This window comes from Barbus barbus (assembly GCF_936440315.1).
Source record: "Barbus barbus genome assembly, chromosome: 41".
NCBI lineage: Eukaryota > Metazoa > Chordata > Actinopteri > Cypriniformes > Cyprinidae > Barbus > Barbus barbus.
This window is the reverse complement of record NC_136719.1, coordinates 5,512,069-5,528,702: the sequence shown is the minus strand read 5'-3', so window position 1 is coordinate 5,528,702 and position 16,634 is coordinate 5,512,069. Positions and strand designations below refer to the sequence as shown.

Here is a 16,634-nt window from a genome sequence, read left to right as displayed (position 1 = left end):
TATTACTGTCTCTGGTGGGACATGTAACATGCTGTCTGTATTTTGCCAGTTCACGGGAGAGATTTGCTTTATTAAAGTCCCCTAGAATGATTAAAACAGAGTCCGGGTGTTGTTGTTCTGTGTCTGTGATCTGATCAGCGAGTTTCTGTAAAGCTGAGCTCATGTGCGCTTGCGGTGGAATGTAGACACTCACGAGAATGAACGAGCAGAACTTCTGCGGCGAGTAGAAAGGATTACAGTTGATGAAAAGCGTTTCTAGATCTGAACAGCACATCTTCTTTAAGCTCTATGGCAATTGTCTTTCCGTCCCCATTGTACTTTGTATGGCCTTAAATTTGATACAGTTAAATTTAAGACTTTTTAAGGACCCGCGGAAAAGGCATTGCTGACATTGAGAATTAAATTGGACAAGGAAAATATAATAAATTGCTTTAAATTTTTCAGGCACAGTACAGGTATCCTTAAATGCAGCATTTAAGTTAGAAATGTACTACTCAAATGAAAAATATTAAATTAAATGCATATTGTTAATCGTATGAATAATAGAAGCGGTTGAAATTACAATCAAATGAGTGCAAGTTGTGAGCAAATAATTTGTAGAGATCTTCCAGAAGCAGTATGAACCTGCTGATATGTACGGAGACATCTGATGGCCAAACTACATCGGAATTCACAAATGGAAAAATCAAGTGAGCCCGGGCAGATTTGTGTTCACAATGTATGTTTTTAGTGAAACTTACCTTTAGCCGAAAGCGAACTGTACTCAGACCACCTCCCGAGATGGTCTCGGTTCAGGTTCGCTTCCAAGGCATCTGAGATCGTTTGGAGTGGTCACATATGGGCCAAAAATCACACAAACCATTAATTAATGCTTATGGGGGAAAGCAAATTTGAGAAATACCAAGCCCATTGAAAAGTGGGTGGGTACTGTTGCACTCTATTGTTTTAAATATGCAAAACAAATTTAAAATAAAAAATCTCAAAATGGCGCCGCACATGGCAGCCATTGTACCTGGCTCTCCAGTTGTTTTAGTGTTTTTGTTAGTTTTTCCTGTTTTTTGTTTGTCAAACACGATCAGTTTCACCAGGGAAGACCAGCTGATCAGAGCAGATCGCAACACGGAATCAACGGGGAAATCGCGTAGCGGCAGGACATGCTTCTACATCAATGAGAGGTGGTGTACAGATGTAACAGTGTTAATGTGATGATTAAAATGAAAAAGGCTATGATTTAATTGGATAAATATGAGTGCTGCTTCAAAGTCAGGTGCTGCACTGCTTTGTGTACTGCCGTTACCGGAGAAAGGGAACCCACTATCTTTATGCAGTTATGCAGTTCTGAATTTGCATTTTTTAACAGCCCTTCTACTGGTTTAAAATATTAATTGATATTAAACTAGTCATTAAACCATTAATATAATAATTGACACATTTGATTTCTGACTCTTTTCTTAAAAATGGTTTAAAGGCTGAAATTTAAAATTGTATTAAATTTGATTACTTTTTATATTTTTTTGTGAAAACCTGTATCTGAACTGTAAATAATGCTTTTTATAGTCATTTTACAGTTTAATATGTTACCATGGACATTGTCCCTCCCCACTCATATGGCATTCATTTTATCTGTGCAGGTCTTAAAAAGTCTTAAATTTGAGCTTAAAAATCCTGCAGAAACCCTGTGTGCTAATAAACATGATTACATAGACAAGGAAAACAATTCAAAATAAATATTACAAAGGTGTATGAAACTTATATTTTTGTGCAAAAGATACAAATATTCCATATAATTTAATTTCCGCTTCCTGCTCACGTGGGTGTTTGCTCCCCCCGCTCCACCGCTCAAAGTCGCACCAGACTGCTCCGCTCAATTCCGCTTCCCGCTCAGCTACAATTTCATACCGCTCCGGTGAAATTGCTCCACGCTCGCTCAAATGTAAAATTCCTAACACCTGCCGTTTTCAACCGAAGCCTTACGCCTGGGACACACTGCCTGCATGGCGGACGTGGAGCAGGTTTGTTGCGTGACTGCTGCGTAAAAAATCTGCTTCACTTCTATTCTGTCGCGGGGTTGCGGTTGCAGTGTGGTTGGACCGCACCTGATACGCGTGTATTCCGGAGGCAATGGCTGCTCTAATCTGTTAACATCAACACGCAGGAAACTCACTGGACAGGAATTGTGCACCTGTATGACCTGTTGGTGTGTTTTTGGAAATATTTCACGAACTCCATCTCTCCTTCACAACGAATGATTTTTGAAGTGTAGGCTGACAGTTTTGTTAATTGTTGAAGACACAGGTGAATTCTGGGTCGATTTGTGCATGCCCTAGACTCGTGGTGTGAGCGGTATCGGAGCTGAACCGGAGCGAGACAGAGCGATCGCTCCGGCCTTTGGATAAAAACCGCTCCGCCTATATTTTGCACGCTCCGTTCACATGCTCAGTACATAAGTGAAATCTTATGTACTGTAACAGGCTACAGCTAGCAAGGAGCTAACCATGTATCTTTAGTGGCTCGCGCTATTTTAGTAGAACGCGGTATTTGCTTTCCGTGCCTTTCTGAATAAAGACACCAACACATCCCTGCACTTCACATCCCCTGCACAGCCTGGAACATAACATTTATTTCCATGGTCTGCCATTTTCGATGTTGTCCTCACTTGTTTATTTACAATACATGCAGAACTTCTGATGGTTCAGCTGGCGGCTGGCCTAGAACAAGGGCAGGTTTATGCAAATGTTGGGGGAGTAGTGATCCCGACTGTTGCGTCACAGTCAGTGTCCTGATTCGCCTGTTTTTCAGTGGTCTTTTTTTTACTCACGAGATTTACATAAGAAGGAGGAAACAATGGTGTTTGAGACTCACGTCATTTCCATGTACAGAAATGTTATTATTTAACTATGCCAAGGTAAAGACAGTTTTTCATTCTATGGCACCTTTCAAACATTGACAGCCAATCAGAATCCATCCTTGTATCACAAGCTCGAGAATTTAAAGTGGCAGACGAGTGCGTGCTTAGAATAAACAGACTGGTGTGGACGCTAATATTGTTATCTTTATAGTTATTGTTCTTGGTGTGAACAGGGCTTTAATGTGGACAAAAACTATAAAAACAAGCATTGCGAGAGACATAATTGAATTTAACATGTTAAAACCATTCATTATATATGTTTAGTGAGGGAGACTGACATTATTTACAGAGCTTCATCGGAGTGGGCTGGCACCATAGAGTATTTTTTAATATAATTTGCTAGCAGTGATTCTCTGATTGGTAGATTTTTTGCAGAATCATGGGTAATGTAGTTTTTCATCAGTGATTCCTCTGCTTAACATGCTTATTTTAAACATAAATTGAAATCATGCTGGTTGGTGGCAAAAGCATATAACATCAATTAATAACATTACCACAGTAGGTTTGTTATAAACGATTTTTGTCATCATTAAAAATAATTTCCTCTATGGATAAAATACATTTTTAGTTTTGAAACCCTACTGTTGCACTATAGTGGACACACAATTAACACAGTTAAAAGAATAGTGCTCATCAGTACCTCCTATGGCTAAAACAGTTCTTCATACAACTTTTTAAATATTTCAAAGCTTAACTAATTACCATACAATTCAAATTAGGTATCGTTTACATAAGCACTGCCAGCATGAAAATTAAAACAAGATGGAAGAGAGATTAATCCTACACTTATGGATACACCGAGTTGTACAACACAAGTTTGAAATCATTCAGGGATAAGATAAATAAAAAACATAATTAATAAATGAGGCTTGCGGTGAGAGATAAGTGAAAAGCACTGAAGACATATTACAAACTGTAATCAGTGTTATTTTATTATTACTTTTATCTTACGTTAATATTTTTATATTTTCAGTTTTTATTTAAATTTTAGTTTAGGTTTGAGCAATTTTCGTTATTTGCTTTTGTGATTATTATTATTTATAATTATGTATTTATAAAATATGTTTTGTTATTTATCATATTTCTACTGAGATTTAATGTATTTTAATGTCAGTTTTATTCATTTCAGTACTTAAAATTATTTCACAGTTCTAATTTTTAAAGTTTTTTATTTTAGGTTCAACTGTTTCATTCAGTTTTAATATTTTATTGCAGTTTTATTTCAATTGACAAAAAATGATTTTAATAGTTGTAATAGTTGTAGTTAACAGTAACATCACTGGCTGTAATTAATTATGATTAGATCATCTCTTACACCTTCTGTAGGGTTCTAGCCGGTTTCTTTGCTCAGCTAACAAGGAACACAAGATGATGAATTGTTATTAGCAAGGTGTTAGAAACTAACAGACTCTGCTGTGCATTCATCTAGCTGTAAGGCCGCAGATCCCAGCAGACTCTTCCCAGCAGCTCCCTGTCCTACTTTCACCCCTGTTCCACCGAACAGGGGTGAAACAGGGGTGTCTCAATGGGCAAAGCAGTGTACATTAGCTGGTACTTTATTAGAATACGGATTGCACCTAAAATGTGGTGAATGAACAAGTTAAATATTCATATATGGCCTATTTATGCGATGTCTGATATAGTAACCCTTGCGGGAAAAAAGGTGCTTTTTAGCACAGTTTGTAGTCCTTATTATGCTTTAAAATAATATACTCAGTGTAAAAGCATCATAACCCTTCATATAAATGACTGAAATAACTAATATATTCTAATAATGATGTAATGACTGCATTTTAAATTTGGCTCAGAAAGAGAGCGTTAGATTCTCCCTCAGAAGGTGTTTCTGGATCAATAGCCATCAGCTGCCAGGACTCCTGTCTACTGCATGCCATCTCATCTCAGACGGTTTGTCAGCCTTCCTCACAAACAATAGGAGAACAGAGGTGTCTGCAGCAGAAATAAGCACCTATGGCGGTGGCAGTGGGGTGGTAATGGTGTTGGGCAGGTTTGGAGCAGCTGAGCTGAACAGATGGGAGAGACTGGCTGGTGGAAGGTGAGATCTTCGCCTGTCGCTGCAAGCGTTTGCTCTCCCACAGGTTATGCATCGCCCTGTAAGGAGTGGATTATAAATAGATGACTTTGCTTCCTCTGTGCAACAGAGTGCATTTTGCTTCACTTAGGAGCAAAACACAATGCATTTGGACGGATTTTTCTGATCGCTAGTGTTCAATAGCAACAGAAAGATGTTTAATGGCCTGGTGTACAGCAAAGAGCACTGGCATTTTATATATATATATATATATATATATATATATAAACAACTTTTAATTTCAATTTGGGAATATTTAGCATTAGTTTTTTTTTTTTTTGTCTCAATCTAGATTCATTATAGTGAGGTCATGATTTAAAAAGCAAATTTGTGACATTGAGCATGTGCATAAAATAAAATAAAATATTGCAATTATGTAGAGAAGGTAAAAACCAACATTGCATCTCAAACACAATATAGATTCACTATTTTTGGATCATGTGAAAAATCTAATAAAATAAGGTTAAAACCTACATCAAATTACAAAAAAAACTAAAGAAATCTAAAAAATAGTCTATACTGAATCTAGATTCATAATAGTAAATCTAGATTCACTATTTTTAGTTCATTATTTAATAAAAATAATAAAATAATATATGGTAATAAGGTAAGAGGTTAAAACCAACATTGAATTAAAAAAACAAACAAACAATCACTATTTTTAGGTCATGAGCAAAATAATAAATAAATAAAATTATGTAAGAGAAGGTTATAAAAGTAACATTTAATTAAAAGAAAAAAAAAAGAAAAGAAAAAAAAATCTATTTTAGGTCATGTGACATTAAGTATGTAAATAATAAAATAAAATAAAATGAGATAAAAGACTGTTAAAACCAGTGAATCAGCCAGTAACTAATAGCTAGATGAATGAATCAACCAACATAATCATCATCCCAAAATTAAAGAGACACAGAAACAATCACGAGGCATTGTAAGCTTATTATGATTTATAATATACTCATCCTCATAATCATTATTGATCTCTTTACAGTTATAATCTTTTGGAAGGAAAAGATGTGTCTCTTGTTCTCTTTCCAAGATTGTCTTTTAGGTTTAGGATTAGCGTCCAGCGGTCCATGTAAAGTGCATGACATTTATCTCATCCGGAGAATGTATCGAGTCCTCCATCTCTTGGTTCTTCTCTTTGTTATATCATTGTGCTCAGTTTTTTTTTTTGTCTTTATCCTAGAAAACAAAAGGTCTGTACAAGAAATGAAAGATCAGGCCTCCTGGATGATAATGTGGGGACAATGTAACATATACACATTGACACATGCACACCAACACCTAATATCTCAGCTCATCCGCTGATGTGCACAGTTCATTCTCCATCAACCCAATGACATCAAGAGTATCTCCACAGACGGTGGAGAGAGGTGTGCTGCTGCACAGAAACATAATGTGCTTTTCCAAAGGTTTGCCATTCATAGTTTCATAAGGCCTTGTTCACACAGACAGCAAAAATGCGATTTTTCAGCATGTAATAGATCAAAATAGATCCAAATCACATTCAAAGGTCGTCTTAAATATAAGTTGGTTGATTAAAATCAATAAATCGAAGCACACTTTTGCATCATTTTTAATAAATATTTCAATACATACTTAAGTATAAATATACAAAGTGCACTTCTTCAAACTATTTAAGTGTGTTAAGAAACACAGTAATGATAGTATACTTTCTTTAAGTACACTTAAATGGCCTTTTATTTCATTTATCTTACACTAAATAACATCTGCAAGTGCAGACATTTATAATATTTACCTCTTCTGCAGGTTCAGATATTAATATAAGTGCAGATATCCTTTCTGCAAGTGTAGATGTGTAAAAATATACTTTTTAGTTTTGAAGTACTTCTTTTTCACAAGGGTATGAATAGTCAGATTGGATTTCAACGTTTTTTCATAATTCAGGGTGGAGCCTACATGTATGCCACAGACAACATTCACCCCGGTTTTTTTTTCCATGTACTGAACTATGTGTAATTTATTATATACTACATAATAAATGAATACATTGGATGAATAAAATACACCATTATAAAAGAAAGTAGCTTAGCATCATGCTAATGCTAAAGTCATTACCATAGAGAGCAATATAGATACACTTTACTAGATACTGGCTGCAGTGTCTTAACAAACAGATCCAGTCACTTTAAACACTGCAGCGCAGACAGTCAGTCAAAACAAACCGGATTAATGTGCAGTGTGAACAAGGCCTAACTTTCACTTCAACACAAGATGAGATGCGAGCTCAGAGCTCCCACCTCCATTAACCCTAAAACACCTCTGTCATGATCTGTTTCTGAATCACATCTGCTCATCTTTCCTCTCAATCTTGGTCTGTTCATCTATCTGTTTGTTCATTCGTCCACCCATTCTTATCTATACATACACTGTATTTCCATATTGCATGTACATGTTTATAGCAAATGAGGGCTTTTTTGAAATCCATAAATCATGCCTGAGTGTGAACAGTAAAGCCTGTAATGACATTCAGTTGAATATTGATTAGATATAAAGGCGTGGTTTGATTGCTGATACATTTTTTACCGCAATAATCAATAGGCAAAGCTTCTATGATGGTTCTTTTTTTCTCAGTGTTTGTGCTTAACGTATATGAAGTATACTAATACTACAATACATCTAGATTTGGATAAGGTTTAAAGGATATAATTGCAGCTGTGAATTTGTCGACTATTAAGAAACATTGCGTTACATGGCGGAGGTGTTTTATAAAGCTATAAAGCTTTTGTGTTAAGACAACAATGAAAGCAGCGGATTCTTCGAAAGTATCGTCACAAAGTTCGTATATAGGCGTTAAAAGTATTCAAAATCTCTACAGTATTACAAATGTACAGACTGACTGTCGTAGTGTCATATATTTCAAAACAATATATTGACAATTTCAGACAGAACGAGGCAGCTATGGAGACGCTATTAAATACGATACTTTGAGAATGTCAGTTCGGCGTATTTCGCTATTAAATGCTTGCGACATCTTATTAATAATTCCTTCGTCTCAAAGACAATTTGTAGCCCTGGCAGTGTAAAAGGGCTTGTCCAATTACTGCATACCATCCTTTGCATGGACATCCAATATAAAAGGGCTTCTGCATGCATTCAGCAACGCACACGGAAAAGAAAAAAGCATAGAGAAAGTGTTTTCCTGAGGCGATGGACAAGCATCCTCAGAGGGGTGTATGTTATGTAGGATATACAGTCATCAAAACAGAATGTGATGGAATCTGTAAAAATGAGAGGAGGATGAAAAAATCCACTGTGATTCTAAACTATGCTTTTCTTAGAAAAAAATATGAAGGAATGGATGCAAAACAATTGTATGTATCAATAAATGTCTTAAACTATGACGAATAAGTCAACGTGATTTTTTTACCCTACAAATCCCTCTTGCTTTCATACTCTAATCAGTTCAACTCCCAACATTTTTCTCATCAAATATCGTATTTTGCTGAGAAATATGTCACATTGTACAAGTAAAATGGGTTGTGAACAGTTTCATGTTGACTTTAAGTGGCTTATCACATTCTTGACACAAGTTCTTGTCTTTTCAGTGTCCCGTCCATTAAGGCTAAACGTAAAAGTAATGGCTGCAATATCTTGCTGACTTTTCCAAGTCTCTGGGATCCTTCTTAAGCAACCTCTGCTTTCTCTAAACATTTCCTTAAAACTGGTGAAAGCAGGTAGCATGGCTTAGCATAGGTTAAAACCCAAACCCTCACTCGTTGAAGCGCTGGGCAGGAGAAGTAAAAGTGTTATTAGGTTAGGAAGTCTTGCATTTGGAAAGGGTGGAGTGGATGGTGCACCACACTCCGGGATATGGCAGTACTGCCTCACTGAGAGGCTTTCAAAGTTTTCAGAGATAATTTGCGTAGCTTCGGTGGCCAGCATAACAGCAAACATAGCAGCAGGGAGATCTGCCAAGTATTTTGGCAGTGGAGTGAATCTAATTCTGAGAAAAACCTTGAGCAGTTCAATGTGTTTAAACTGGGGTGGTAGGGTATGTAATGTTTAGTTACCAGAGCTTTTTTTACTTCTTGACTATAAATTGCATAGGTCCTGAACCACTTGGATTTCAAAACAAAAGGTTTTCTGCTATTATTTCCCACTTTAAAGACCCCATGAAATGGTTTTACAAAAAACAAGGCCATGACTAAAGACTGGAGAGAAAAAAAGCTCTCAAAAATAAATACATATTAACTAAATAAATAAAATCAGTTGCAAGTGTAAAAAACAATAAAATGTTATTTTTGTGATTTATTTGTGGCTTAAAAAAAAATATGATTTCATAAGTACACATGGCTACATTTTAAAAGAGATATATACCTTTGCATAAGCATAATGGTGTAGCTACATTATCTACCAGCAGGGGCTAACTTTGGCTAACCAGCCAAAACCAGTTGGCACTAGAGAAAGGAGACTTTCTCATTCTTAGGAGCACTGAATAAGCCAAATAAAAAAACAATATGCCCCCAAATAGATGATATAATCAGTATCTTGCTTCATTTTCTCAGAAAGGCTGAACATTTTAATTATACTTCTATCTTAATATACTTTTAAAAATTAAGAACACTAGCATTTCAATGGCCTCAAAACAAACTGGATTAAAAGCGGCAAAAGTCCATTTTGATTTCATGAGGTCTTTAACATCAATGCAACAGACAATGTTAGAGAAACCATCTTTAGTTATGAGGATAAGCTACAGACTAGACGTGTCAAATGTACCACAAAATCATGAGAATCCCTTGTTATTAAATCAGGAACTGAGATTTTGCAGAGTTAGATCTCCCCCATATCAAAATGTGGTGCATTGAAATGCTCGTTTTAATTGGTGCATCTCACTCTCCCTCCAAACTAAGAAATGAACAATCTTGATGGTATTCGACCCTGAAAGTGGGCTATTACATTATTTCTAATGTATTAGCCTACTGACATAGAAAACTATTTGCAAAATCTTGCAACCTTAAAACAAAAACAAGCATTTATAATATTGCACATACCGTTAATCTCACAGAGAACATATTTATATTGATAAGGATATGAATACTTATTTCTAGTTTTGTAAGTATCATTCTTACTACATGCATGCTACAAGGAATGTGTACCAGACATGCACCACAAAAGTAGTAGAATATTTTCTATCATCTCTCACAAAAGCTATTCAAGGAAGCATCATTTTCATACAAGTTTTATCCAAATTCTCCAGCATCATATTATGAGCAGGATGCACCATGAAATGGCACTAAAATGTAAAAAGAACATAAAAATGCAATAAATAACGGCAGTGAACTTCATCTTTGGTGACCTGACTTAATGAGTTTTGCTGTTGTTGGCTGCAATGTCACAGTAAAATATCTACACTCCCGCAGCCCCCTGTCAGGCGCTTGTAGGGGTAGATCGTTGTTACAAAAGACATTTCTCGAACACATGGAATGCTTGGAAGTTTACAATGCTGGGAAAAGTAAGTGACTTGAGGAAATGATGCAATGGAGGGCAGCTGCTCATGCAGTATAGTGGAATGATGACGATGAAAAAATTAGCGACTTCAAAACAATCTCTGCTCCACTTTCAGGTCTGTTTACTCTAACATGGAACACACTGAGATCCTAGGCAGCAAAAGAGGGGAAAATGGTCATAGAGATAGAGAAAAGGGGCAGTTTAACCGGCTTTCCAGGCCCCTGAGATTGGTCACGCATGTATTTCTCCGTCACAAGATGGAATGTAACATTTTTAGGTACCGCATGTGGTATGCTGTTGCAGCTGGCAGGACAGGCAGCGTTTGTGCATTCACAGAGAAATACATCCTCCGTGGTGATTCTTCACGAATATACATTAACTCCTCCATGTTTTAAAGCCACTAATCAATTTGGAGTGACAAAATTGCTGTTCTTCCCAGGTACAAATACACTCAAGGTGTCCTCAGGTTGGCAGTGAATGGGCGAATGTGAGTCAGAAATTGGTCCCTCTATGCTACGCTTGCATCTATTGGTTAGGCTACGATTTGGCTACTGTTGCAAGCAGAACGACCACTAGAACAGTCACACAGAAAAGACAAACTCCATGCAGACACTGAACACGAGGATGCAAAACAATATCCCCCACCGATCAAGTTTTCCAGAACTTGCGACAGGGAATGGGGATGGAATGATGGAGAGGTCTTCTTTACTGATCCTTCGCTCAAATGGACGCATTTCAGTTCTCCCATCTTCAATCTCTTGCACGAGGCATCTGAAGCCTTTAAAACCGGGGGGTTTGTACTCCCCTACTTTATCTCACCTTCTTCATCAAGGCAGTTCAAAGCGGTTATACATCTGTAAGCATTTTGGTGATGTTAACATAGTTAGTGTTGGTTAGGGTGCAGTTGCCGGTCTTGATGTTCTCCTCTCGGAAGTCCTCGTTGCTGTTGTTCACAGCTTCTTGAATTTCCATGTAGTCAGACTTGCTCATGGTTGACCCGCTGCGGCTCTTTTTGAGGTCCTCCGAGGAGTCTATCTTGGGGACGCTGGTCACATTAAGATACTGGGCCTGTTCCTCGCCCTCCGTCTCTCGATGGTAGAAGTAGTTGAAGTTGGAGACAATGACGGGCACGGGCAAGGCAATGGTCAGCACACCAGCGATAGCGCACAGGGATCCCACAATCTTGCCTCCGATGGTCGTTGGAACCATGTCACCGTACCCTACTGTCGTCATTGTGACCACGGCCCACCAGAAGGCATCGGGGATGCTAACAAACTGCGAGTCAGCCTCGTCTGCCTCGGCGAAGTAGACGGCACTTGAAAACAGGATGACTCCGATGAAGAGAAAGAAGATAAGCAGTCCAAGCTCCCTCATGCTGGCCTTGAGTGTTTGCCCGAGAATCTGCAGCCCTTTCGAGTGCCGGGACAGTTTGAAGATCCTGAAGACTCGTACTAATCTGATGACCCTCAAAATGGCAAGCGACATGGCTTGCTGCCCTTGCTGACCATCCTCTGGCTTCTCTGCTAGCTCTGTGCCCAAGGTGATAAAGTAAGGTATTATAGCCACGATATCAATGATGTTCATTATATTAACAAAGAAGCCTGCTTTGCTGGGACATGCAAAGAAACGCACCAGAAACTCAAAGGAGAACCATATGATGCAAAGGGTCTCCAGGATGAAGAAGGGGTCAGTAAAGTAGGTGGAGGTGTAGCTATTTGTTGAGTTGGAGCTCGTGGGAATTTTGTGTGGGTCCAGGTCCTCACTGCGAAAAACTGGAAGTGTCTCCAGGCAAAAACTGACTATAGATATGAGGATGACCATGACGGAAATGATGGCAATAATCCGGGCAGGCCCTGAACTTTCAGGGTACTCAAAGAGCAGCCACACCTGCCTCTCAAACTCATTTTCTGGCAGGACTTTCTCCTCTTCCTTAATAAATCCTTCATCCTCCCTGAACATCTCGATTGCTTCTTCCCCGAGCTCGTAAAAACGTATCTCCTCAGAAAAAATATCCAATGTCACATTGACAGGCCTCCTCAGTCTGCCGCCTGACTGATAGTAATAGAGAATGGCGTCAAAACTTGGGCGGTTCCTGTCGAAAAAGTACTCGTTCCTCAGAGGGTCAAAGTAGCGCATTCTCTTTTTGGGGTCCCCGAGCAAAGTCTCGGGGAACTGAGACAGTGTTTTGAGTTGCGTCTCAAAGCGCAGGCCAGAGATGTTAATGACCACCCTTTCGCAGAACTCATGGTCTGGTTCCGGGTCATACGTATCCTGTGGCTGACCCGGGAGAGCTGCGGCTTCATCAACTGGGTCGCCTGTGGCAACAGTCATGCTGTGAATGAATTCAACCTGCAGTTTGGGGTCAGGATGCAATGGTGTTGCCTCTAAAAATTTGTGGGCTTCCTTTCACTCCTTAACACCTCCCCCTTGCAAACACTGAAAGAAAAGCAGAAGAAAAGATTACTTAGGCCAACTTGCATTCAACATGCTCACTGCAAGAATGCAATATGCATAGTAGATATGCATTAATTCTACTCTACTGTGAGTTTATTTGGATTCCACAACACAATGCATAAAGCATGCATTTTGTTTTTGAACTAATATAGCAAGTTATTCTAACACCATCAAATCTGAAATGAAAGTGAAGAGACTTCAAAGCACTGCACAAGGACCCAAAGCATTGCTGCTGAGGAAATACGCATTAAGTATGGCTCTAGAAAACCAGGGCATCTAAAAACTCCTATCAATCATATGGAGAAGTCTGCCTGACCACTTTACACGTTGTAGTTGCTTTTATCTGCCAAGTAGACCAATACTTGCCATGGCAAGACTGTATCGTTCCTCTTAGGATTCAATTATGCACTGTAAATCTAATAACAGCCTGAGTGCACTTAAATCATAATTAGATATTCCAAAACCTCCCCAAATGCATTTCTCCAAGACAGCAAGACTGCTTGAGATAGAAAAGTTGAAGAAATGCAACACTGTCTACCCAGTTCCCCATCAGTAGGTAAGACAAATATATCTAAAAAAAACATATGTCTACGTTTACATGCACATAATTTTCCAATTAAGGTCTGTACAGAATTTAGGGATGTAGTCGGAAAAAGGCGTTTACATGCTGTACAATAATTGCAGTATTGCTGTATTGTTTTTATGTTTGTTTGTTTTTGGAAATACTACAGAAACTCTTTTAGACAGTAATTTTAGACAGTAATTTATTTTAAATGTAAAGAATTAGGAAGATCACATAGCCACATTGCTCAATTAATGTGTTCCTTCAATAGCATGACTTTTTACAAATGTGTGTATCTATCATGTAGAATTACATGTCCATATATAAGAGAATGAGCAACATCTGGAGTCAGGTGATGTTTATATGATCCAAAATCGTAATTTGGATAATTCGGCATATGCTATGTCTTATTCAAATTTCTAGAAACCGCAATATTGGTTAATATCAGTTTAATGTGTGCATAAGAATATAACCAAATTCTGATCAATATTGGAATATTCTTGTGCATTTATCAGCAACCAGTGTCCCTACTGCTTAAACCAGCCTCACACAGTTTGCTAGGCTGGTCTCCCATCCTGCCTAAGATGTTGCTCAGAAGGTTTAGCCGTCAGGCCAGCCGGTTACGCAGTCTGAGCAGCTGAAAAGTGCTCTAAAACCATCCAACAGGCTGAGAGAGCAGCTAAGACCAGCAAACCAGCTTAGGCTGGTTTAGGATTTATTTTTTTTTAGCTGGCGGGGTTACTCTAAACCACAGACAAGCATATGAATCATTGCAGTGTGACTAAATAAACATATTCAGTGTGCTATTTAAATAAAAACTTCAAGCTTTCAAGAAGTCAGTCAGCTCAGCATCCACAGACAGTAAAACTGCAATAAGCAAAGAGTAGGTTACGCAAGCTTACCTTCAATCATCAAGAGTCCCCAAAGCGCCAGAGAAATCATTTCCCAAATGATTATGTTTACATGACACCGGCAGGACTAATAAATCGTCTCGTTGCCAGGGTCAGTGGTGTCTTTCAGCAGCCATTCATTACAGGTACTGCAATGATCCCGGTCTTCCTCCCAACCGCTGCGCCAGATCTGTCGCGCCGGACGCGAATATATCCAGCCGTATGCGCCTTCAGGACAAACGGGAAACATACAGCAGCATGTCTCAAAGAAATGAACAGAGGCCAAGCGAAGGGGACTCCCTTAAGGCGTTATTTGCAAAGAGCTTCCCATTGAAACGGTCCAAAGATGCTAAGGTCAGCAAAATCTGACGCCCCCTGTGTCCTCACAGTGTTGTCTCGACTCAATTCAGAGATCTGCAAAGAAACAGGGGAGCTGTTTGCGTTGGGCGTCGCCTCAAACATGCTCACATCACACAAGATAGTAACATTTAACACAAGAGACTGAGGAGAACTGCCTGAATACGTGTGGCCGCTCGAGTTTGCTGGCCAAAATGATGCTCTGAGGAGTGGCAACATCTTGTTGTTGAGCAAACGCGCTCATCTTACGGGCAGAAATCCATAGAGCATCACGTTTCAGATGTTCCCAGTCAGGTTTGTTTTGGGGTTTTGTTCCGTTGCGCAAAGACAGCGTCCGTTTTTAAGGTGTTATCCAATTGCCCGAAAACAACGTATTTTTATTAGTTTTTTTTTTTTTCTAATTACAGTACACATATTCAGATTGTAAGCTCATGCACCCATGAAAAACACATCACACAGGCTGTAATCTTTGTTTTTTAACCCCTTCAAGCAAGCGCGGGGTGTCTGCAGTGACATGCTTCAGCAATAGGTTCCTCTCTCTAGGTGGATGATCAAAGCATGCTCATGCATTACTGTGCTAAAGGCATTCACGCATTTCGTTTCACCCAAGGCATTGATGCATCAAAGCATGCATTTAAAAAAAAAAAAAGTCAACCTTCCCGAGTTGTTTTCAAGATGCAAAATATCCATCGACTTATGCACAGGGATTCCTCGTGCGCTTACTTGTGCTCTCCTCCTTAATTTTAGGGAGTGGCGCGGCGCGAGCGAGCTATTTCATGTCAAAGTCCAACTTTTCGTCTTTTACTCATAATTATTGTGTAAGAGCGAGCGGTATAGACTGCAGTTGGGCACTGCTGCGCATACAAAGGGACTACAGTGATCTGTGCTGCTCACCGCCACCACTCCTTACCGCTGTACAGCGAAGGCAAATCAAAGAGGAAGCGCCTCCTCTGCGCTAATACAGCTGCTGCTGCTACTGATCCCCTACTGAGGCTGTGTTATCAGAGTCAATCACAGTTTATTACAAATGTCCAACTATTTATCGAAATATGCATTAACATATCGATCTATTTATTTAAAATATTATATATGCAGTATTTTAAAACAAACAAATAAGAATATATATATATATATATATATATATATATACATAAAGGTGTCACATTTCACATCTTTATGCAAAATGGAATTGTTAATAATAAATATAATACAATTATTTAGATATATAAATGTTACATATATTTATTATTAGCATGTAAATATAGTATTTAGTATAAAAAATACAATTTATTAATATAAATAGTATAAAATAGCATAAAATAAATTTATAACTATTTTTTTATTTATTATTCTAAAATATTATAAATAAATGTAGCCTAATAACATGTCTCATCTGTGCTAAATATCAGAGTAAATCGCATTTCTGATTAAAAATATGAATTTGTAAATCATTTTTCACATATATTTTAAAATATATATGCAATATTCCAAACCAATTTAATAACAACAACAATATTATTATTTTGTAATTACATAAATAATACATATAATTACTATTAACAAATACAAAATAGTACTCCAGTCCAATTGACCTTTTATTATTTTATTTATTACTCTAAATTTTTATATAAAATAGTATAAATTAATGTAATATGTGAATAGAAGTATTTAAAAAAACATTTAAAAAATAATATAAATAATTTAATAACTTAATATAAATAATTATTTTAGATTTTAATAAACATGTTTATGATCAATATTATATACATATATTTTTTATTGTTACAGATGTTAAATTAATAAATTATTATTAAAATTTACTAATATTTTGAAGTGACCTGAAACCATAAAAATCTATTTTTAGACATACATATGTAATAAATAATTACTGAACATTAT

General features: G+C 37.6%; 1 protein-coding gene across 1 annotated transcript; it reads right to left on the bottom strand.

The window, feature by feature from the left end:
- Window positions 1-11,318: 11,318 nt before the first annotated feature.
- Window positions 11,319-12,803, bottom strand: LOC306861042 (potassium voltage-gated channel subfamily A member 2; the record flags this gene model as incomplete). The annotated part of the gene is made up of 1 exon (XM_079403106.1): window positions 11,319-12,803. The coding sequence occupies one exon, from the start codon at window positions 12,801-12,803 to the stop codon at window positions 11,319-11,321; it is 1,485 nt and encodes a 494-aa protein (XP_079259232.1).
- Window positions 12,804-16,634: the final 3,831 nt, after the last annotated feature.